Source organism: Chionomys nivalis, chromosome 12 (genome assembly GCF_950005125.1).
Source record: "Chionomys nivalis chromosome 12, mChiNiv1.1, whole genome shotgun sequence".
Classification (NCBI taxonomy): Eukaryota; Metazoa; Chordata; class Mammalia; order Rodentia; family Cricetidae; genus Chionomys; species Chionomys nivalis.
This window is the reverse complement of record NC_080097.1, coordinates 50,706,774-50,729,339: the sequence shown is the minus strand read 5'-3', so window position 1 is coordinate 50,729,339 and position 22,566 is coordinate 50,706,774. Positions and strand designations below refer to the sequence as shown.

At 46.6% G+C, this 22,566-nt stretch overlaps 1 protein-coding gene and 1 pseudogene across 1 annotated transcript in view; both read right to left on the bottom strand.

The window, feature by feature from the left end:
- Positions 1–4,928: 4,928 nt before the first annotated feature.
- C12H13orf42 (chromosome 12 C13orf42 homolog) overlaps positions 4,929–22,566 on the bottom strand; it is a 30,341-nt gene continuing 12,703 nt past the window's right edge. Inside the window, exons 2-6 of the mRNA XM_057786499.1 lie at positions 15,163–15,167; positions 12,421–12,430; positions 8,288–8,435; positions 5,977–6,211; positions 4,929–5,112 (exon numbers count right to left, since the gene is read on the bottom strand). Coding sequence (XP_057642482.1) covers positions 4,929–5,112; positions 5,977–6,211; positions 8,288–8,435; positions 12,421–12,430; positions 15,163–15,167 — 582 coding nt within the window. The remainder of the gene's footprint in view (positions 5,113–5,976; positions 6,212–8,287; positions 8,436–12,420; positions 12,431–15,162; positions 15,168–22,566) is intronic.
- LOC130885091 (tumor suppressor candidate 2-like) lies at positions 11,075–11,593 on the bottom strand (annotated as a pseudogene).

The following is a 22,566-nucleotide window of genomic DNA, read 5'->3' as shown; positions in this document are numbered from 1 at the left end:
CCCGCCTTTCCATCAGGAGCATCTCTTGATTGTGCACTCCTTCCCCACACTTCTGATGGGCTGTTCTTTGAATGCTTGTTCCCTGACACAACATGCCCCTCTAGAACTGTCTACTGGAGCCTAAATCCATCTTTCAAGACTCGAGGCACCCATAGAACCTCTTCCTCCCCAATCCTAGGCTACATAAGCTCTCTATATTTATAAATTTCCTGGGCAGGTAGAGACACTCGATGAAGCAACAGGATCTTGACTGTTTAACCCAGGTTCATGCTGATCTCTCCTTTGGATCGCCAGCTGCTGAAGAAAAGGAACTGTGTCTTTATTCTACATAGTGGCTGCTTAATAAAGACCCCATGGAAGGCCCACTCTTCTTCTTTGCAGAATGGAACGGCCATATTCCTCCCCTTGGGGATTCTGTATAGCTGGAGTCCTCCTGAAACTGGAAGCCATCTGTCAAGACAGAATCAACTCGTAACATAGGGTAGGAGACAAAGGGATCTGGGAATAGCAGCTCTGCCAGAATGAGCTTGTCACTGAGCTATCAGAATCAAGTGTCAGTGGTGATCAAGTTGAGTTCATAAGGACTAGAATACCTTGTGGTCCTGAATAGGTACAGTTGAAAATGAATGGCCTCCCAAAGATGCTCATCTAACCCCAGAACCTGTGAGCATGACCTTGCCTGGCAAAAGAGATTCTGATTATTTTATTAAATTAAAGGCCTTGAGATGAATCAAGTATCCTGAATTACCCAAACAGGAGAGACTGATATTATCGCAAATTTCCTTATTAAAGAGAGGCAGGGGGCTGGAGAGATGGCTCAGTGGTTAAGAGCATTGCCTGCTCTTCCAAAGGTCCTGAGTTCAATTCCCAGCAACCACATGGTGGCTCACAACCATCTGTAAGGAGGTCTGGTGCCCTCTTCTGGTCTGCAGGCATACATGCCAGATAGAATATTGTATACATAATAAAATAAATAAATTTTTTTTTAAAAAAAGAGAGAGGCAGGATCCAAATGAGCAGTCAGAGCTCTGAGGAAGAGTCTGGGGCCATGCAAAGAAAGGGCCACTAGCCAAGGAATGCGGGCATCCCCAGAGACTAGAGAGGACCTCCAGAAGGAACAAGCCCTACCACACTTAACCAATATGGCTGATTTGGGCTTTCTCACTTCCAAACTTTAGGAGAATAGACTTGTGGGTATTTTATGCTTTTATATTTGTGATAACTTAATTTATAATTATAACTCATTTGTGATCACTATTGAGAAAGTAATTTGTGACAAATTATTAATAACAGCAAGAGACAAATCCCTATAAAAGGCAAGCGGGTGGTGCAGGGAAGACAGCCTCCTGTTAGAACCACCCTGGCTTAACACCAGGTGGCTGTGTTCTCAGCTGTCCCATAGCAACCCAGCAACAGGCGGCTTACATGGGGTCAGAAGTTGTGGGTGAGTGGACAGGAAGCCAGTGGCAAAAGTCCAGGGAGTCTCACTCTCTTTTGAATTTCTCTCTTTCTTTCCTTCAGTTCTTTTTCTTGTGCATTTACATATGTATGTGCCCACTGTGTGCACACATGTGCGTGTGTGTGCACATATATGTGTGTGAGGGCCAGAGGACAATCTCAGGTGTCTTTCCTCAGGTGCCACCCACCTTGCTTTTTGTCTGAGCTGGGTCTTTTATTGGTCTGGAGCTCACCACCTTGCTTTTTGTATGAGCTGGGTCTTTTATTGGTCTGGAGCTCACCCATCAGATACATTTTTTTTTCGAGACAGGGTTTCTCTGTGGTTTTGGACATCAGATACTTTAATGGACCACGGGAATCCCAAAGATCTGTCAGTCTCTGCCTTCCCAGCGCTGGGATGACAAGTGTGCGCCACCAAACTTGGCTTCTAGAGACTTTGTTCTACTTAAAAACAATTTTATCATGGGTTGTAGGGATTGAACTTGCAAGGTGAGAACTTCATTGACTAAGGTGTCATTTTACACACACACACACACACACACACACACTTTGACATTCCATCTTTGAAGGTTTTCACGCACCCAAACTAAGAAAGTTTTGACCGCTAGCTGATCCCCTTGAATAGTTGGCCACCCCAGGAAGGACAAGAATCAGTCAAAGCATCTTGGTTTTGCAAATTGGCTTTATTGTTTCCAGATTGACTTATCTCAAATTCTTATATTTCCTAGCCAAGATTCCTAAGCCATAGCCCAGATCCTGGGATTTAACACCCAACTTCGAGGACAGGAAAGCTGTCCCAGAAGACATGAGTTCAACCTTTAGAACTCTTCAGGCAGACTATGTCTTACTAAAGACAAAAGCATCCAAAACCCCAAGCAAAGTGGACTAGCACAGCTTCATGTCCCGCGGGGGAGAAGAAACCCTAGAGAAGAAGAAAGTGTATTGGGCTCTGAGCATCTTCTCTATTCAAAGCACAAGATTTACATGGTCCATTGGGGTGGCCTATAATAAACTGTTGCCTGGTGAGGCTGAGGGGACTCCCCACCCTCATCCCCACGTGCGTCAGCAGCAGAGAAAGAAAGCCACATTCAGGGAAGACATCTGTGCTCAGGGACCACAGCAAGAAACCTGTCCATTAAACCCTCTCCAGACATGGCTTTTCTGGCCAAACAACACGCGAAAGAGCCACCCCCTCCCCAGATACTGACATTGGCACTTGAAAAGCACTGAAGAGGAAGACGCCAGGGGTGGGCATGGGTTCTCCAGGGCAGCGCGCTGGCTTGAAGTCCTTAAGGCTGCTGCACAGCTGCTGCTGATTTTTCCTCCTCAGAGTTCAGAATTCTCAGCTTCGGACATCCGAGATCACAGAAACAAAGGTTTTTATTCTTACTATTTCATTTAAAGAACATCACACAGACCATGCAGTTTCATGGCCATTAAGCCTGGAGTGGCCCTGGCTTGATTTAGATGATGCTTCTCTTTTTATGTCTGCTTCCCTGTGCCAGGTAGGCTCACATTCATGAGCATGCTCCCCTAAGATTCACACACACACACACACACACACACACACAGTGACCTCAGCTCTCTCTGAAGTTAAGTAGGTATAGGCCTTGTGTGGTGTTTTGATTGAGAACGGCCCCCATAGGCTCATTTATTGAATACCTGGGCCCCAGTTGGTGGAACTGTTTGGGGAGAATTAGGAGGTGTGGCCTTGTTGGAGGAGGTGCCTTGAGGTTTCAAAGCAAAACCTGTTCCCAGTTAGCTTGTGAGCTTGTTTTCCTGTCGGGTGCTCTCACTCTTGCTCTTGTCCTCATTCCGCCTTATGATGGTTTTCTCAAGATGTGAACCCTTAACTTATTGCTCCAGTGCCATGCCAGCCTGCTTGTTGCCATGGCTCCCCACCATGGCAGGGGGAGAGGGGGGGAGGGTCACGGCTTCAGCCTCTGGAACTATAAGCTCCAAATGAATTCTTTCTTCTCTAAGCTGCCTTTGTCACAGTGTCTTATCATGGAACTAAGACTCCTGGTTAGTAGTTGGGTGAGAGAAAAAGCAGGAAGGTCAACACGTAGTGTCTTCTGTAACCTGTGGCTCTTCGGCTTGACTGGGGGCAACTCTCTGGTGAATGAAGAATGTCTGCTGCACTGTACACAAAGCAGGCATTGAAAGTGGAGCTGAGAGTCAACATCAAAGGGAAAGAAAGCACATGGGCTCAGGGTCCCCCAAGTCAAGTGCTCAGCACAAAGGAGATTTCTTTGCCCCAGAGGGACAAAGTACAGGGAATAAGAGACAAAGAAGGGAAGGAGAACAAGGGAGGTGGGGAAGGGAGCAAGGGAGAGGGGGATGGGGTATTTGTACTGGGTGGGGGGACTGTCTCTGGATAAAGGAGAGACAAAAGTGGCACATGGGAAGATGGCATTTTATAAAGATAAGGGGAAAACCTCATGTTAGGACGAGGGGTTGAATTTTGGTTGGGGTATGTTAATTAGGTGAGCCATGGGGCTTCTGGTTACTTGGCTTCAATACTTTGGGTAGCTGGACCTTGGTGGTCAGCCTCAGGAGGAGGAAGTGACCAAATAAAAGATTAGATGTTAGTGGCTAGATTCAGGGATAGAATCGAACGGTTTTTAGCAAGGTGGAGGGAATCGGGGAGAAGGGAAGTCCTACCGGAGTCATGTTCAAGTGGGTTGGTGTCTCTTCACAGACAGTGTCGGAACTACAAAAAGTCTTCCTGGTCAGAAAGAACATTATGCTCTTAGCTACCTGTAAGTGGAAGGTGCAGTGCCTGTCATGGGCTGGTTGCATGGATACAGCTTTATCTGTGTGAGAATTGGAAAAGAGGAAGACCCGCCTACCTCCACCGCCTTGAGCCAGTCATCTGTGTACAGAAGCTCTGGGTGGCAGTGTGATCATAAGGCAAGCCATGGTACAACTGCTCCCTACCCTACTGCCTGGATATGGGTGTCTTTTTCAACCTAACCTAGCAACCAATTTGTGGAAACCTTGAGAGGACCTAGAGCAGAAGGGGCTGCTTTCTTGACTGTTCTGCATGAAAGGACTCCAGGAGCTCAGGACGTCACCATTGGGCTTCTGAGACTCATCCCTGGAGGCTGTGGGTGGGAATTCTAGATCAGCTCCTTCCAGTTCTGAGCACATGGAGCCTTCCCATCATCTTCTGTGTGTGACAGGCAAGGCAGGAAGGCAGGGACACTCATTTGAGGTTGCTGGCCTCTGCTCTGGGCCATGAGCAGCCAAGCTCTACTCCTTCTCTCCTGCCCACTGCTGTGGGAAGTCCAGTCTCTGAGTCCCCCAGGACATGTCCCCTGGGAAGCTCGGGCTCTTTTTGGCACCAGCTGGGCACCGTCAGGCAGTGTCGGAGTTTGGTTGTGTTACAACGTCATAGCTTCATTTTCGACTCTACCCAATACCCCAAGCAAATCTTCTGTCAAAGACCCAAGAGAAGACTAGTCAAGTCAGGGCACGGTCCGCTCCCAGAGTCTTTCTCGAATCAGCCATTGCCCTTCGGGATTCTCTGCCTCGAAGTGAGCCTCCTCCAAAGCCCCCAGGGACTCCTGCGCAAAGAGCGTCTCGAGCGCCTCGTCCCACTCCGTGTCTTCTCTGGAGAAGCCGCGGAGGATCTGTCTGGAGCTCCCTAGGCTGCAAGGGAAGGGTAAGGGAGGTCAGGCTCAAGCTGGTCGCTGCACGGGGGGGGGGGGGGGGGGGGGGGGGGGGGACTCCCAAGTTAACGCCATTCCTACTGAGACTATCCATTGTTCCGCCAGTTCTAGGCTTTAGGGAGAACCTTAAAGTGATACAGGGTGGGGTGTGGGTGGACTTCAGGGAGGCATTGACCTGGCCTTGAAGGAGGTCAAGGATGAGGGATGGATCACGGCTTCACTACCATTGGGCGCATGGTTTATTACTATGGGAGTAAACTGCTATGAAGAAAACCCCGTATCTACCAGAGTTGAAGGACTTGTGAAGGGTTAAAAGGACAGCCATGGAGTCTGAACAGGTTCTTGTGTCCTGTGGCACGGCCTGAGTGGTTGCCCTGTATAAGGCAAGGGGAATACTGGAGTTGGTCCTGGGAACTAATCTTGGGAGAGAAGGGTCTGGCAGCAGAGGTCACAGGAGCCAGTGGTATTAGGTCCTCACAGGGACCAGGCCAGCAGGAAGTCCTGCTCTGCCCAGCAGAGGCTGAGTCAGTGCCTTCCAACACAGCAGTATCTCAGTGTAGGTTTTGCTTTCTGCTTGGCGCTCTACTCTGTGGGTAGAACTGCCATTAGAGAATACGCAGAAGGTACAAGCAGCGGACCAGAGAGGAGGCAGGTCTGAACGGAGGACAGCAGTGAGCCAGGCTGCTGGAGGACAGACAGTGAGAAAACATCGCAGTCAAGCCCCGCCCCCCATAAAATCAACCAATTCTGCACACGGGATGAGGGACCAGCACACCCTAAGAAGCACTCCGCGAGTCTGGAACACGTGGAGATTGTCATGTTTCTGCTAAGTCCAAGCACTTACTCTTTTTTGTGGGCTTTGGGCTTGAATTTCAGGGTGTTGAATGCCCCTTCCACAGCCTTGGGCAGGTAAATGGGGTGTCTCTCGAGCCTCCTCTGGGTGCCAGTGACCCTGTGTTCTGTGCTCCTTCGAAACCGGCTGTCTGCAGTGGCGGGAGCAGAGACGGCCTCGGAATGTCTGCGTGGTGCCCGCAGAATCCAGTTGGAATGCAAACTGTGCTCCTGGGAACTGGTTGCCACTGGAAGACAGAAGCAAGTGACCTGGGCAGCTGGCCACTATCGGGGAGAGCAGAACGTGAAAGTGGGCGTTCCACAGCAAAGGAAAGACAGGAGGCTGCAGGACCCGGGGGCGGAGTGTGACTCAGCAAGCTTGAGCCTGGAGCGGAGCCCAGATCCGTACTCACTGAAAGATGTCCCAAAGTACTGCATATTGCTCAAAAAGATTCTGGTTTTTTGTTCAAAGTAAAATTATAAAATCTGAGTGTGTTGAAAATCCTCTGTGAAAGTCATATGTATGCCCAAGGGTTAATTAACAGTGGTAGTGACCTGCAGGTGGAATTTGTCTTTTAGTTTCTTCTTTCAATTAGTTTTTAGTTTTAGTGATGTGCAGGTGAGGGTGGGTGCTCTCAGAGGCCAGAAGAGTGGGTTGAACCCCCTGAAGCTAGAATTACAGGAGCGCAGTGTGGGTGCTGGAAACAGAACTCTGGTCCTCTGTGAGAGTCATGGTATCTCCTGCCAGCTGAGCCGTGGCTCCCAGCACCTTTCCGTTCTTAATGCTTCTGTGTGCTGTCTGGTTCATTTGTTATACAATGGACATCGATTATTGGTGCTATGGGGGGAGAGGGGTGTCAGAGACAACCTTCAGGAGTCAGGTCTCTCTGGAGGTTGAAGTCCGGGTTTCAGGCTCAAGCACTTTTGCTACAGAGTCCTGTCACTGGCTCTTATATGACTCCTTCCTCCCAATTGCAGCCCCCCCTCCACATTTCCTGGGGAGTGGGGGATAGGGGAGGAAGGAAAGAGGTGCTCACCAATATCAGTGATGAACAAAAGGTCACCACAAAGTCACATGTGCCAGAACAAAAACTTGGAAGACAGACGCTGGAGGTCCCCTACTCAACACCATTGAAAGCATTGTAAACATTTATAATTCATATATATTATTATATATATTATATAACTATAAACAGCTGCTGGGATGGAGACTCTGAGCCGCCAAACTGCGGAAAGATGCAGGACTGTGTTGTCCTGCAGGACTCGGGACTTGTTACCTGTGTTGGGATGGGCTGCCTGGCGATGCAGGTGCTTTTGAGTTACCCCTGCTCTTTGTAAGTAACCCCTCACCCCTACTCCTGTTCATAACCTCAATCAAAATGCACTGGTTCCCCAATTTGGACATTGGTGCAACAACAACAAGGCTCAGAACTGAATTTTCAAGTCACTTGCCCAATTTTTTCTTTTATAAAGCGTCCGTACATCAACTATATACTTCTTTAGCCTGTGTGCTTTTGGTTTTGGCTTTGTTGTTTTCGTGTATTTGTGAATATGCCTTCCTCAGTTTCTCACCACCCTTTTGTTTTGTTGTTTTGTGTTTAAGGCAGGATTTCTCACTATCCTGCTCCCTGAATCAGCTAGCCAGGCTAGAAAACAAGCCTGGGATCCCTCCAGTTTCTGCCTCCTGAGCACTGAGGTCATATGCTCACATCATCACATGTACCTGGCTGCTGGGTCCTGAACTCTGATCCTCACACTTTTGGGGCAAGCAGGTTATAGACTGAGGCATATATTCAGGCCCCGAGTTACAGATTTTTGAAACAGAGTCTCCTTATGTAGCCCAGGCTGGCCTCCAAACTCTTGTCTGTCCTTCTAGCTCATCCTTCCAATTGCTGGGATTATAGGTGTGCACCGTCCTGCCCAGCTCATTTCAGTCATTCTGAGTACATCATTAGGTAGTACGTTCACATTTGAGAATGCTTTTCCCTCTTACAAAACAGAAACTTTCCCCTGTATGCCACCGTTCCCCATTGATAACTTCTCTCTTTAACCATCACCTCTTGCTTTCCCTTATGGGGGCTTAGGGGGTCCCACCCTGACAGTTATAGTAAAGAAAAAAAACTAAACAAAACAAAAACAAACAAACAACAACAAAACACCACAGATGTAGGCTGAGGTGGTGGCCACAGTTAAAAGGATCAAGCCTAGCATGACAGTGAAAGAGCCCCTTTCAGCCAGGAAGGTGTGGACCCTGATGCCCTCCCAGGTACCCACCCACAGCCCACCCCCCCTCAGCACATTAGGGTGCCTCTCCCAGCACTCACCATCAAAGTCCACATCTTCGTTATGCAGGTCGGCCTCAGCGGTCCTCGGTCGTTTCTCTGTGTCCAGTTCTGCAATGATGGAGTCGAAGAAGGCAATAGCCTCGGCCACATCGGTGCTGAACTGAGAGTATTTCTTTGAGGCTGCTTTCTGCGAAGGAAGAATGGGGCAAAGGGTGCTGAGAGTTTTTTGAGTGCCAGAAACATGGAAAAGAATTAATATTCCTAAAACTAAATGCATGTGAGGTTTGGTATTTGTGAGGTTCCAAAGGAAAATTTGATGGTCGAGATGTGGGTTTAACTAGGGTACTGATCACTGGACAGATGGAATCTTTTAAAAGACGGAATACTGTGTATCCACAAAGAAGAATAGAATCTGGTCGTTTGTTACAATGTAGACGGAACTGGCGGCCATTATTTTAAGTGAAATAAATCAAATACTGCAAGGCAGATACCCCATGTAATCCTTCACATGTAGAAGTTAAAAGATTTTATCTGGTAGAAGTAAAGGGTTTTCAAGCAATTGTCCCCAGAGAGGGGGAAGGGAAGAGAAGGGGAGAAACACAGAGAGGTCAATGTGGGCCGAAATAAACAGGACAAGTTCTAGAGTTCCACAGCACAGCAGAGGTTGGAGTTACAACGATTTACTCTATGTTCTATAAAGAGCAAGAAGAGAGGCTTGAAAGACAGAAAGAGTAAGTGTTTAAGAAATCCTCATGGGAGAAATGCTCATCATCCACTCCTTTCTGCACACGCTCATCAAAGCGTCACAGTCTACACATCAATGTGCATAGCTATTGCACGTCAATTGAAGAAATGTAAAGGCGCATTTGATGGAGTGTCTTGTGGAAGGAAGATCCACGGCCGCTGCAGGATTTCTTCTCTCAGAGGGGAATTGTGAGAGGGAGGACAACAGCATCTATTTCTATCCTGGTCGTAGATTTATCATCAGACGTCAGAGAAAATGATTCACCCTTCTTTGGCCTTCACACCGGCTCCCAAACTGCTTTATAGGGAGAAGATGGCCCAGAGACCTTGGGAGAGACCCACCTCATGAAGCCCGGGTACTGTGGAAGGCTCCACAGAGAGCTTCAGGTGAGGTGGGCACGAGAGACACACAAACTGAGAAAAGTTCCGTGAGGAGTTCCAGAGAGACAAAGAGGACACTGCTCACCAATGTGGGCTGTTGATGAGGCATGGAGTCCCATTCTGTGAGGCTTTGAGAGTGGTACGTGGCCATGGCATTAAACGTGAACAGAATTAAGTCACGGAGCAGAATGTGGGGTGGCATCTCTAGGTGCACATTGTGGGGTACACCTTGTATGACTAGGAAGCAGTAACCACAGACTCCATTTCTTCCCTATTTTCTTTTCCTTTTTTCGAATTGAAAAGAACTTCTTTATAGGAAAAACTGTCAAAAGACCACAGCACACACCTGAATATTTTGTCTTAAAAATGGGAGATTATTCTCAGACATTTATCCAACCCTCTTTAAAGAGCTGCTGAACATGAGAGCAGCGAGGGGAAGTGGGAAGCCCACTGGCAAGGAGAGCTCATCTCCCACAGGCAGACCCGCCCGTGTTTCTAGAAGATGGAACGCAGTAAGAAGGAGGCTGGAGCAGAGGCTGCAGTTCCCAGGACAGCACGAGTAGAGAGAGCAGCTGGCACTATTTGAGCACCAGAAAGCTGAGACATTGCAAATGTGGTGTCCTGGGTACCAAGGGCTGCGAGTGGTTTCAGGACTTCCGCTGTGACTCACTTCCACCTCAGCTGCATGCACAGCCTTGACTGTTCCATGTTTCCTATTTGTAACTCTCTCCTGCCTCTGACTTAGAACAGGGTGTGTCATGGAATGCAAGCCCCCTGACCTTGAACTCCCAGCTTCCTGAACTGTAAGAATAAATCTATCTTCTTCAAAGTTACTCAGCATCAGATCATCTGTTAGAGCAACTGAAAATACACTAAGACCACAAGTTTTATATTTTGGTGATTTCAAAAAATTATTGTCTTCCCAGTCATTTGATGACAATGCTGCATTGTCTTTTGAGTTGTCTATGATGAGAAATCTGTAGCTTTTAATCTTTGTCCCATTATATAAAATATGTCATTTTCCCTCTTACCTTCCCAGCAGTTTTCTCATGAAACACCTAGGTTTTACTGGTGTGATTTATCTTCCCGATCATTATTTTAAGCCTCTGGATTCTGTGGTTTGCTGTGTACAGTCCTCGTTGTAAAGCCCACAGCTACCAGGTCCCCACCGCTTTCCTCACTCCCTGCTTCTCTGATTGCATTTGACTTGCTCCTCTGCCGTCCCACACTTGCCAGAGCGCTGCTAGGCTCTTTTGTTAACTCCTTGTTGAGTTTGTTCTGAGCGTTTCTCATCTTCCATTCTGTCTTCACCTTTGCTGATCCCTTCCTTGTCTGTCTGCTGTCTGCTGGTGAACCCATCCTCTTAGTTAGGGTTCTTTACTATAATAAAACACCGTGGAGAGGAAAAGGTTGATTCACCTTGCAGCTGTACTTCATCACCCAGCAAAGTCAGGTTGGAAACTCAAGGCAGGAACCAGAGGCAGAAACTGCAGCAGAGACCATGGAGGCGTGTTGCTGACTGGCTGGTTCCCACGGCTTGCTCAGTCTTCGTAGAGCACCCAGGACCAGCAGCCCTCAGGTGACACCAGCCACGGGGACTAAGTCCTCCCATATCAACCATCAATCAAGAAAATGCCCACAGACTTGCCCAGAGGCTTATCTGATGGGTGGGTGTTTCTTTTTTTTTTTTTTTTTTTCTGGGCCAATGGAGTTGAGTTTATTCAGGGTTGTGGCACCAGCCTGGACTCCTGAACGGAAGCTACACCTTGAGCCTGGGAGTTTCTTGCTGGGGCAGTGGGTGCTTGTGTCTGCCATGCCACAGGCTCACACTTCATAGAGGATCACGGGGAAATCCACGTGGATTCGGGGGGGATCCAGCTTCACGATGCCCTGAGGAATCAGATTCTTATGTACCCGCCTCAGCTTGGCTCGCTTCTGCCCATTCTTGGTGACGATTGTCTCCTCATAGAACTCGTGAGCCAGATCCCCGTCTTCATCATAGAACATGGAGCCACGGCGCGTGAATACGAAGGGGGGCACCGCTCGGGCTCGAGACCGCACCAAAGATTGTTCAGCGCCTGCCGCCTCAGGGCCGCCGCCCCCCCGTAGCGGAGGCAAAGGGCCAGAGGCCCCGGGCTTTGGAGCCGCTGGCGCCCATGTCAGCGCCGTCGGCGCATGGCGGACCCAGCGGCCGCTCCGCTCTCACAGTACGGCGAGCGCGACCATCGGGTGGGTGTTTCTTAACTGTGGTTTACTTTCCCCAAATAACTCTAGCTTGTGTCAAGTTGACATAAAAAAAAAAAAAGCCAGAACAATTGATTCCTTGTGAATTTGACACACAAACACATTTTTATTCAAATATAACCTTTCCTTTCTTATTTATTCCCAAGATCTTAGACATTAGTATCAATGCCTCAATATAAGACATATTCCAACCTTTAAAGTCCCACATACTTTAAAAATTCAAACATCTTTAAAAATTAGCTTCTTTAAAACACCCAAAGTCTCTCTCAAAGTTCAGTTTCACTATAGCATCCAGTCTTTCTAAAATCCCCAAAGTATTTTTAAAATATCCAGTCTCTCTCTGAAATATTCAAAGTCTGTCTAAAATTCCAAAGTTTCTGTAAAATCCCAAAGTTTCTCTAAGATATCCAGGATACGAGTTCCTGTAAAATCAAAAAGCAAGTTATTATTATTTTTTTATTCCAAGAAGGAAGAACCAGAGCACAGTTGCAACATGAACAAGGCAAAACTAAACTCCAAAAGGGTAAATAGTTCAGTGTCTGATGTCTGACATTCAGAATGGTCTTCTGTTCTCCAGAAGACTTGGAGAGTCGCGTTTCTCTGGCTCCACCCTCACAGCACACTCAGCCTGTCTCACCAGCTCCAGCTACCTGTGCTCCACAGCTGCCGCTGTTCTCAGAGGTCATCCCACAGTTCCGGCATCTCCGGATTGCTGGGGTTTCTGCAGCTGGGCCACACCGTCACCAATAGCCTCGCGTAGAATCTCTCTTCGGGAACTTGAACCCTGCCACACGGTACCAAACCTTAACTTCTCTCCATAAGCTCTTCAGACTTGGGTCTTCAATTACAACTGAGGCTGCATCTTTACCAACGGCCCGTCCTGGTGTCAAGCTGATCCATGACCTCTTCGTGCCTTCAAATCCAGGACCATCTGAGGGATTCTTAGATATACAGTTCAGTTGCCAGTACAAGGTACAGCCGTGGCCACCCTGTCCCACAGATTCTGTGCGCAGGCCGTGAGAAACACTTCCCTGAAGATTTTGCCTCCAAGATTCTTCCTTTCCCCAATCGCAGCTGATCCTTTAGCTTCAGCTCATCAGAAACCCGGAAGTGTTGTTCAAAATATTGAACAACCCGAGATTCTTTAATGGGTTCTTTCAAACTTCCCTGTGAAATTTCAAAGGCCAGGCCTCCCTTACCTGTATTTCTCTAAGCATTGTCCCCCAAGTTCCCACGACAGCTTATGAAGCTCTGGGCACTCGATGGCGTTTCTAGTTCAATGTCTCAAAGTCTTTCCACAACCCTCCTCAAAATGCGGTCAGGTCTGTCACAGCGACAGTTACTAATTTCTGTCTTAGATAGGATTCTATTGCTGCAATAAAACACCTAGACCAAAAGCAAGTTGGAAAGGAAAGGGTTGATTCCATCTTATAGCTACAGTTCATCATCCAGCAAAGTCAGGCCAGGAACTCAGGGCAGGAACCATAGACAGGCCCTGAAGCAGGGACCACGGAGGAGTGCTGCTTTCTGTCTGGCTCCCATGATTTGCTCAGCCTGTTTTCTTATAGCACCCAGGACCACAAGCCTGAGGGTGCCACCTCCCAGTGAACTGGGACCTCCCACATCAATCATTAACAACAACAACAGCAACAAAAGTGCCCACAGGCTTGCCCATGGGCCAAACTCGCAGGTGACTTTCTCTGTTGAAGCTCCTTCCCCAAATAATTCTAGCTTGTGTCAAGTAGACAGAAAACGAACTAACACCCTCACGGGAGGCCCTCCTTATTCGTGATGCATCTGTGGCTTTTCTGGTCTGGTCATTGGATTCATTCTGAAAGTTTCTGTCTTTTGACTGGAATTCTCCACCAGACATGTTTTCTACTTTTCCCACTCAGACTTTTCAGCATCAAAAAATTGTTTAGAAACAATTCACTCCGGCTGGTCCCAACATCCGTCACTCTGAGTCTTGTCTGTTTGGTGTCTTATTTCTTGACACCTCTTTCATTTCCCCTTCCTCATGTGATGTTTTTGTTAAAATCTACACACTGTGTTGTCAGTAGGCACTGGGGATATGGGTATCTGAAAGCTGTCTTTGTTTTGCTAGACCTTCAGTTTGGCTTTTTGTCAGTCATAGGCAGTCTGCTGATGTCAAACTCTTTTGTTGCTATGGTTACCATGTGTGGATCATTTTTTAATCTCTCTTGAAACACCATGCTTAAAGTGGAGGCTAATCAATTTCCAAAGCACTTCTTTTTCCTCGGTGTAGGTCCCCTCTGTGATGCAGTTGCCAGAGGCTCCTTTCCCCACTCTGTGGCTGTCTCTCTTGGCAGTGTCCCATCTAGGGACCTACTAGATGCTTGTCTGCATGGTAGTGGGAGGCAGGGAAACAGTCTGTTTTTATGATCAGTCCCAGTCTTAGGTAGTACCCTATGTTTGAGGATGTGACCTCTCAGAAGTGGTGCACTCCTCAACATCTGCTGTCTTAGACCCAATATCCCTCAGAAACTCCCATACTCCCCTCCCCAGGAAGCTTGTTTCAGGAGCTGTAGAAGAATAATCTAGCCTGAGGTTTTTATGATATCATCTGGAGGGAACCCTCAGCATCTTGTCTCTCTCATAGGCCTGAACTGTAAGGGATACTGGCTTAGGGCCTGCCAGTCTTTGTGGGCATCTACTTATGATAACAGAGAGAGCTTCCTGTATTTGTGGCCTTCTGGGCCTCCTCTGACTCCCCAGTTCCTGCTTTGCCAGTTGTCAACAGGTCTAGGAAGCTTTCCAGGTATATGGCTGCCTTACTTAAGCAGGTACAGCTGTCCTGCTGAGGCAACATGAAGGCAACATGATGAAGACAAGGGAAAGGGGAAGGAGCCTCCTGTTGTATGAGAGGCCGCTTGTTTGTTCCCAGCTGCTCAACCCTGAAATAATCACACAGAAACTATACTATTTGCAATACTGTTTGACCAATAGCTGAAGCATATTTCTGGCTAACTCATATCTTAAATTAATCCATCTCCATTAATCTGTGTATTGCCACAAGGTTGTGGCTTACCAGGTAAAGTTCTGGCATCTATCTCCAGCAGGGCTACATGGCTTCTCCTGACTCCACCTTCTTTTTCCCAGCATTCAGTATAGTTTTCCCTACCTAGTTCTACTCCGCCCTATCAACAGGTCAAGGCAGTCTCTTTATTCATTAACCAATGAAAGCAATGCATATGCAGAAGGATCTCCTACACCAGCCTCCTACTCTGGAGTCAGATTGAAGGCTCTCATCAGTGAAGAAACACAACTTGTATGCAATTAATTAACATTTGCTGCAAAAGCTGAAGATATACTGTTAATATTCTTTTCACATATAGATATTTTATGTTCAGATAACAATGTGTCAGGTTTAAGGCCTGAATGCTTTTCCCTAAACATCGCCTGAAATTTTTCAAAAAAGACTATTAACTTTGTTTGCAGTAAAGATGTCCTTCTTTCCTGTGTCTTAGGGACCTTGCCAATTGTCATCTTGTGCAGTGCCCCTAAGAACCACCCGACGAGCTCACTTAGGCTTCTCGGCCACTCTCTGAAGGCAGTAACTTCAACCTCACACCTCTCCCCAAATCCAATATGTAAGATTACTCGAGGGAGAGGTAGCTTCCTGCTACTCCTCTCTGAGAAGTCCACACCCACGGTGCTGGGTGTGTCACCAGCTGTCCTGGGCGTGTCTTACTTTCTTTGGAGTGCTTCTCCTTTTTCTCTCAAGCCTTGTGCTTAAGCTTACATGAAAATATTAACAAATTCTGATTTATACACTAGCCAGTCCTGAAAGTCTTCTCTGCATCAGAGTTAAGAATCCTGCTTTGGCCTGAAGTTTTGGCCTAAACCTCTAGGCAAATTCCTAGAGCTGTCGGGAGTGACAGCAGGGAGCTCTGCTGCTGCCTCCACCTCCCCCAGTGAATACCCACACTTACTGCAAGCTGCATCCAATTCTCCCCTTGGGCCGGGCGGTGGTGGCGCACGCCTTTAATCCCAGCACTCGGGAGGCAGAGGCAGGCGGATCTCTGTGAGTTCGAGACCAGCCTGGTCTACAAGAGCTAGTTCCAGGACAGGCTCCAAAACCACAGAGAAACCCTGTCTCGAAAAACCAAAAAAAAAAAAAAAAAAAAAAAAAAAAAAAAAAAAAAAAAAAAACAATTCTCCCCTTGGATTTTAGTTTGGCTGATTTCCCAAGGACCTCAGCTATCTGGTGCTGCCAAGAAAAACTATGAACTTGCTGCATATGTGGGTTGCTGTTGTAGAAATGGGTATGAACAAGGAATGGCTTGGGTATGGCTCATACTTCAAATCTCAGAACCTCAGAACGGGAGGCAGAGGATCAGGAGTTTATGGCCTTCAAGGCTGTATGACACCCTACTTAAAAACATAAAATAAAATATTAAAAAGATGGAGTGGAGATATAGCTCAGTGGTAGAGCACTTGCCTAGAACAAATGAAGCACACAGTTCAATTGCCAATATCATCAAAGCATGTTAATTGATAAATAACATTAACTAAAATGAGAATCTTGTTTTTTCAAGATCTCTACATCATGACTATCTCTCACATTAATGTTATGATTTTAATTTTTCTTTGTATCTATTTTACATTGAAACAAAAATAACTTCCTGAATCTTACTGTACAAGATCAAGTCAAAGCAAGACCAACATCAACTTTGAATGCTTTTCGAGACAGGGTTTCTCTGTGTAACAGTCCTAGCTGTCCTGGAACTTGCTCTGTAAACCAGGCTAACCTCAAATTCACAGAGGCTGGCCTGCCTCTGCCTCCTGAGTGTAGTCCTTAAAGGACTACTCTTCTGTTTAATTCTTTAAAAGTCACAACTGCATTCATGGTTCCCCCAAGTTTTGAACCATTGCTCAAGAACGAAGGTGTTTCCATGGTGGCTTCTTTTCCTTGTGTCTTGGATCCTTTAGTTAGTCTTTGTCTGTCTTCCTAAGATTTCTTTCTGGAAATATAAGCAAACATGTAGAGCACACAACATGATGATGAAAACCTATAATCCCAAGATCCAGATAACTGTAATAGGAGGTGAGTTAAAGGCTAGCCTAGGTTACACAGTGAAATGAGTCTTATCAAGAAAAAGTAAGTGAGGAGCCAGGAGATAAAGGCACTTACTACAGAAGTCTAATAACCCTGAATTCGACCCCTGGAACCCACCTAAACATAGGAGAGAGCCTCTGACCTCCACATGTATGCCATGCCATGACCCATGCATCCATCATGCTCACACATACACGTAATATTAGATAAATTTTCTGGTTTTCTCCTTATTATGGTGTTTTGCCTGTGTATATGTTTGTGTACCATGTGTGTGCAGTGCCCTTGGAGGTCAAAAGAAAGCATTGGATACCTAACCAGAGTATTGTAGTTACAGGTAGTTGTGAGCTACTTCCTGGGAGCTGGGAATCCAACCCAAGTCCTCTGGAAAAGCATCGAGTGCTCTTAACCACTGAGCCATCTGGGAGCTCAGAGGCTTGCTGTGTGAGTGTGGAGACTTGAGTTTGGATCCACAGAACCCACATGAAGTCAGGTGAGATGACAAACACCTGGAGAATCCCCAGGAAGGCTAGCCTGGTTTACACAGCAGTGAGCAAGAGTCCCAATCTCAGACACAGTGGAAATCAAGCACAGACACCCTAAGTTGCCCTCTGATCAACACATAGGCAAACATCTGTTCACAAACATGAGCAGGCACACATGGACACACACACACAAGATTTTCAGAAAGAAACAGTGAGTATATTTATGCTCATGTTTACTCAGTGAGTCATACACACACACACACACCTGTGAACACTGCCGTCCTCACTCTGTGCCCAGAGTTCAGCTCCCTCATCTACAGAGAACCATCTTGTCCCTCGTCTCCCTGAGCCACGCTTATGACAGTTCCTCCTCTCACACACCCAGAGGCTGAGGATCTCAGGATCCAGCTGGCATTACAGAAACACCTACCTTACAAAGAGGTGACCAGCAGGATGGGGTGTCTGTCACCAGCACACTGAGTGAGCTCAAGAGTCCTACAGCCAGGAGCTCAGAACTCCAGGCAGACTCCACTGTTTCCCCTGCTCCCTAACTGTTTAGAAAGGTCTGGTATAACGCATGTAGCCTGTTTTCTGGTCTGATGGCCCCTTTGGCATTTGTCCTTCTCCAGCTCCTGGGGAGGGGGTTATCTATGCCAGAGAACAGCAGGCACTCACTTGTGCTATGCGTATCATTGTTCAAGCTCCCCTGGCGTGCTGCTTCATCAAGCAGAAGCTTGCATTGCTCTTCCTGGATGGAATCTTTTGCACATTTCCAAACCAAACCCCATCATAGTTCTCACTTCGGTTTCTGACTCCCTGGAGGCAAACACCAAGGTTTTTCTGCATTTAGGCTGTCAGTCTGCCCTACTGGTACCTAGGCTGCTTCTTTTCTTCGGGGCTCTGTGAGTTATTATCTACAGAACTTCCCATGTAAACAGCAACCAGAGGAGGGGGAGGGAGATGCTCACTGCACCCAGTGCCAGGGAAACCTCCATGAGCTTCTAGTCCCTTTCACCCTTTCCACCCTGTCTATCCGTGCCCTCCTACCCCACCCTCCCCCACCCCAATGGTCAGAGAGTCATTTCCTGTCTTTCCTCCTCTTTGAAGTCCTCACCATGGTTGCACAGACAGAGCTGGGCATGCTCTTCCATGCTAGAGTTCTACCTTGTGTGCGTGGGTCCACCCGTTGAACACTGAGTCATGCCCACTGCCACTCTACACTAGAGTCACACCTCTTTTGGCCAGGCACACAGGGTGGAGGACACTTCTACGAAATGTAATCTAATCAGAGGACTTTAAGATAAGTTTATCGAGAGCTTCAACTACATTATCCTGCCTTCTGCCATCCCTGCCTGTGGGGATGAGGATGATGTCAAAAAGCATCGTGTATCTTTATTTCTTTTCTTTCTTTGTTTTAGGCAGGGTCTTATTATATGCCCATCTGGTCTGGAACTCACAGAGATCCGCCTGCCCCTCCTTCCTGAATGCTGGGATTAAAGATGTGCACCCAAATACCCAGCTCCAATAAGCATCTGTTCTTTTAACACTACAGTATTTAAAGAGTGAGGTGCCCAGAATTGAATGTGATTTTATTTCTTAAAAGGTGAGAGTTCGTGAAACAAGACCTATCTATGAGCAAAAAACTCCAAGAGAGTAGTCACTGGGATTTGAATGCAGGTGGCCGGATACCAGTTCTCCACAGAGAAGCTTAGCTGATAGACTTCTCCAACCTGAACCAAAACTCAGTGAAGTAGACAGCAGAGCTGAGGAGCTCAATACAAAGAGATAAGAGAGAGGAAATAACCCTAGAACCACTCATTGTTGCTGTTGTCTACGACACTTAACCACTGTAAGAGGAAAGACACACTCTCAGTCAGCAGCAGCCGGGTTCTGCATTCAGCTGGAACTTCTGTTTTGCTGTGGGAGCCCCACCTCTCTCTCCAAACCCCACCCTCTCAGGAAATCTCCAACAACAACAACAACAAAGCCGCCAAAAAGTCCAGTTCCACATTCTTGACAGCTGCAGTGGCTCCTCCCCTGAAGTTGCCAGCTGCCCAAGTCCCCACCCTAAGCGTACCATACTTGGGCACACACCTAGTTTGTGGCAGACACGTCTTTGCCCCTCGACTATAGGATACATAAACACCCCAATTTAGCTGGCCATGTGATTGTGATTTTCTCCTGCCTTCATCTCTGGGATCTGGAGGAGTCACCTGGAAGTTGCTTTGCCCCAAATAAAACTAGTCTTTTACTTTTTAAATTCAGCTTGATCCGGCTTACTGATTCGGCGAAGAAACCTTTTATTGGGGTACAGAAAACCTGCTACTCAGACCTCAGGCAAGGGGGTTCTGATGCTGTTTACCTGAGGCTAATATGGATCCCACAGGGAGGAAGCTCAGTTCCCAGAATGCCCCTGTTTCATATCTGCTCACTGTCCCAGGTCGTTGCTCTATCTGTGCTTCTGACTGTGGTTTATGATTCCTGGAAAGAAGCCGCGTTTGCAATGACTGTGTTGTGGGTCTCCCGATAGCCTACCTCTATGTTGGTACTAATATTCTGTGAAAAATTCGATATCTGGACTCTTTTAACCTGGCAGGTCCACCAGCTCCCATCAACCCAAAGGCTAGAATGCCGTCAGATGTCGTCTGAGGCCCTGTAGAGAGATTCCTCCATCTTGTCTGTTTCTCTGGCATACCCGCCAATGAATTTTTTAATTGCCTTGACTTATGACTTTCCCTGTTTTGTTACTATAAAACTACACAAAACTGCTTCCACATTAGAACATTTATTTTTGGGGAGACCCGAATTTGTGTTCCTGGGTCATGGGAACTTAAAAATGCTCCATAATAAATCATATCTCTTATTCCTCTGAAGTGAGAGCCGCTTGTTTCAGTATGAACGAAATAAATCAGGTTTCCTACCACTTCCTCCTTGGATTGTTAGTTTCTGACAGAGACTCACATGACTCTGCTGTTAAATGAAGCATGTTATGAAGAAAATCCATAAAGATGGGGCAAGGTGTGCTGTGCAGGGGAATCAGCTCCTATGTCCGCTAGAGGGCGCTACAACCCCAAACCTCCACTTGTTCTGCTTGCTGGCAGAAAGACTTCTGAACCCAAACTTTCTGGGGGCTGTAGGGAGTCTATTACATAGATAACGAATGATCAAATCATTGACCTCTGGTAACTAGGTCAACCTTTCGCTATGCCCAGAGGGCTGCAAGTCCCAAGCTCTCACCGGACTTTGGGCTTTATCTGCAGCCAGCCCCTTCCTACTGCTACCAAAGGATCCACACACAAAGGCAGCTCAGTGGAGATCCTAAGGATTTTAGAAGATTAATGCTAGGAAACAGAGATCAAGACAAATACCTGTTTCATTGCATCATGCAAGTGGAGAAGGCACTAAAAGTTAATGGCCATCCACCTCTCACCCACAAGTCATGACTCTAGGAATCTCTGGTTTAAAATCTCAGCACTTGGGAAACCAAAGCAGGAGGATTGTCATGAGTTCCAGATTAGCCTGGGCTCCAGGGTTAAGACACCTTGACTCAATAAAAAAATGTAGCATAAATAAATAAGATGCCTTAGAGACCACAGAGTAAGATATACTCATGTATAATCTTTTAATAATCATTTAAAGTGAGTTTTTAATTTTTTACCTTTAAATTTTTTACTTATAAAAACTATTGAGACCCAGTTGCTTATGTAAGCTTGTTACTGTATAAACACACATACACACGTACTGGGGTTGCCAAATTTGACAAATAAAAATATGGAATGGGAACTAAGTTTTGATTTCACACAATGAGTAATTTTTTTGTTTTTTTAGTGTAAATAACTATCACACCTGAGATGATGTCCCAGCCCTCAGAGTCACAGCTGTCCCTCCCAGGCAGCAGAATCTTGAGCCTATGATGGAGGAAGGTCATTTGTCAATAAACAAACTGCCTTGGCCCATTTGATAGGCTACCCCTTAGGTGGGTGGAGTAGACAGAATAGAATGCTGGGAGGAAGAGGAAGTGAGCTCAGATGCAGGGCAGCTCCTCTGAGAGACAGACGCCATGCTCTCCTCTCCAGAGCAGACACGATGAAGCTCTGACCCAGGATGGACGTAGGCTAGAATCTTCCCGGTAAGCGCACCTTAGGGTGCTACATACATGAACAGAAATGGGCCAAGCAGTGTTTAAAAGAATAGAGTTTGTGTGTCATTATTTTGGGGCATAAGCTAGCCAGGCAACCATGAGCTGGGCTGTGGGAAGAGGCCCGCAGCCCCTACTACAGATGGCGCCCATGTGGATAACTGCATCCACAGAAAGCCTGAGAAAGCTTGGGAAAGAATAGAGTAAAGCATGTTTTCTTGGTAGCAACAATTTCTCGGGTCTGCTCTGCCTGCTAGAGGCAAGCAAGCGCTCTCATCTAAGAGAGGCTTCCTGACTCAGCTTCAGCTGCAGAACCCTGCAGCTCATTAAGAGGTCCTGCCACGAAACACTTAAAAGGTATTGATAAAAGCTGACTGCATACTTGTTTGTTTTCAGACGTAGCAGGAAAAAAGTTGTGCTGTTTTAAAACTCTGGCATTCTGGTCCATCCTGCCAGGGCAAACTCTGACTGTTTGAGGCAGGAGGGCCAACTACAGAGAGAGGACTTGAGTGTTGTCTGTGGATATAGTATTGCAGCTTGTTTGCTGGCAAGGACCTTGAAACGCCACAGAGTTGTGGTGGTAAACATGGCTACAGCCGGTACCTCCGCCATGAGGCTGGAAAGCTAAGGAATGGCCTGGATTTATCTGGCAAAGCCACGGCTTTAATCCTACCCATATTGCTCAGTAATTTAAAGGCTCGTGTGGTCAGAAAAAGAGAGAGATACAGTAAAGAGAGATTCAAAGACAAAGAAAACTTTAAATGATTTACAGTGTGTTAAAAGTATATGCAGGCTAAAAGTTCTTAAAAAAAAATAAGAAAGCAGTTGGGTGTGGTAGTACACACCTTTAATCCCAACACTTAGGAGACAGAGGGAGATTGACCTCTGTGACTTCAAGGTGTGGTAGCACATGCCTTTAATCCCAATGCCTGGGAGGCAGAGACAGACAGATCTCTGAGAGTTCAAGGACAGCCTGGTCTAAAGAGTTATTCCAGGACAAAGATATACAGAAAATATAAAACAAAAGTAAAAATAAACAAAATAGAGTTAAAATAAAGCCGCACAAAGATGGAAAGTACACAGAAAATCTTGATACTGTATGCTATTATGCTCTCTTTGAATTGTTTTAATGCTGAGGAAGGAGCAACAGATGCTAAAAGATATTTGTTTATAAATGCTGCTGAATTAATCCAAGATAGATATTTTCAAAATACCTTGACTTCAGAATTTGGATCTAAGGATATGATAC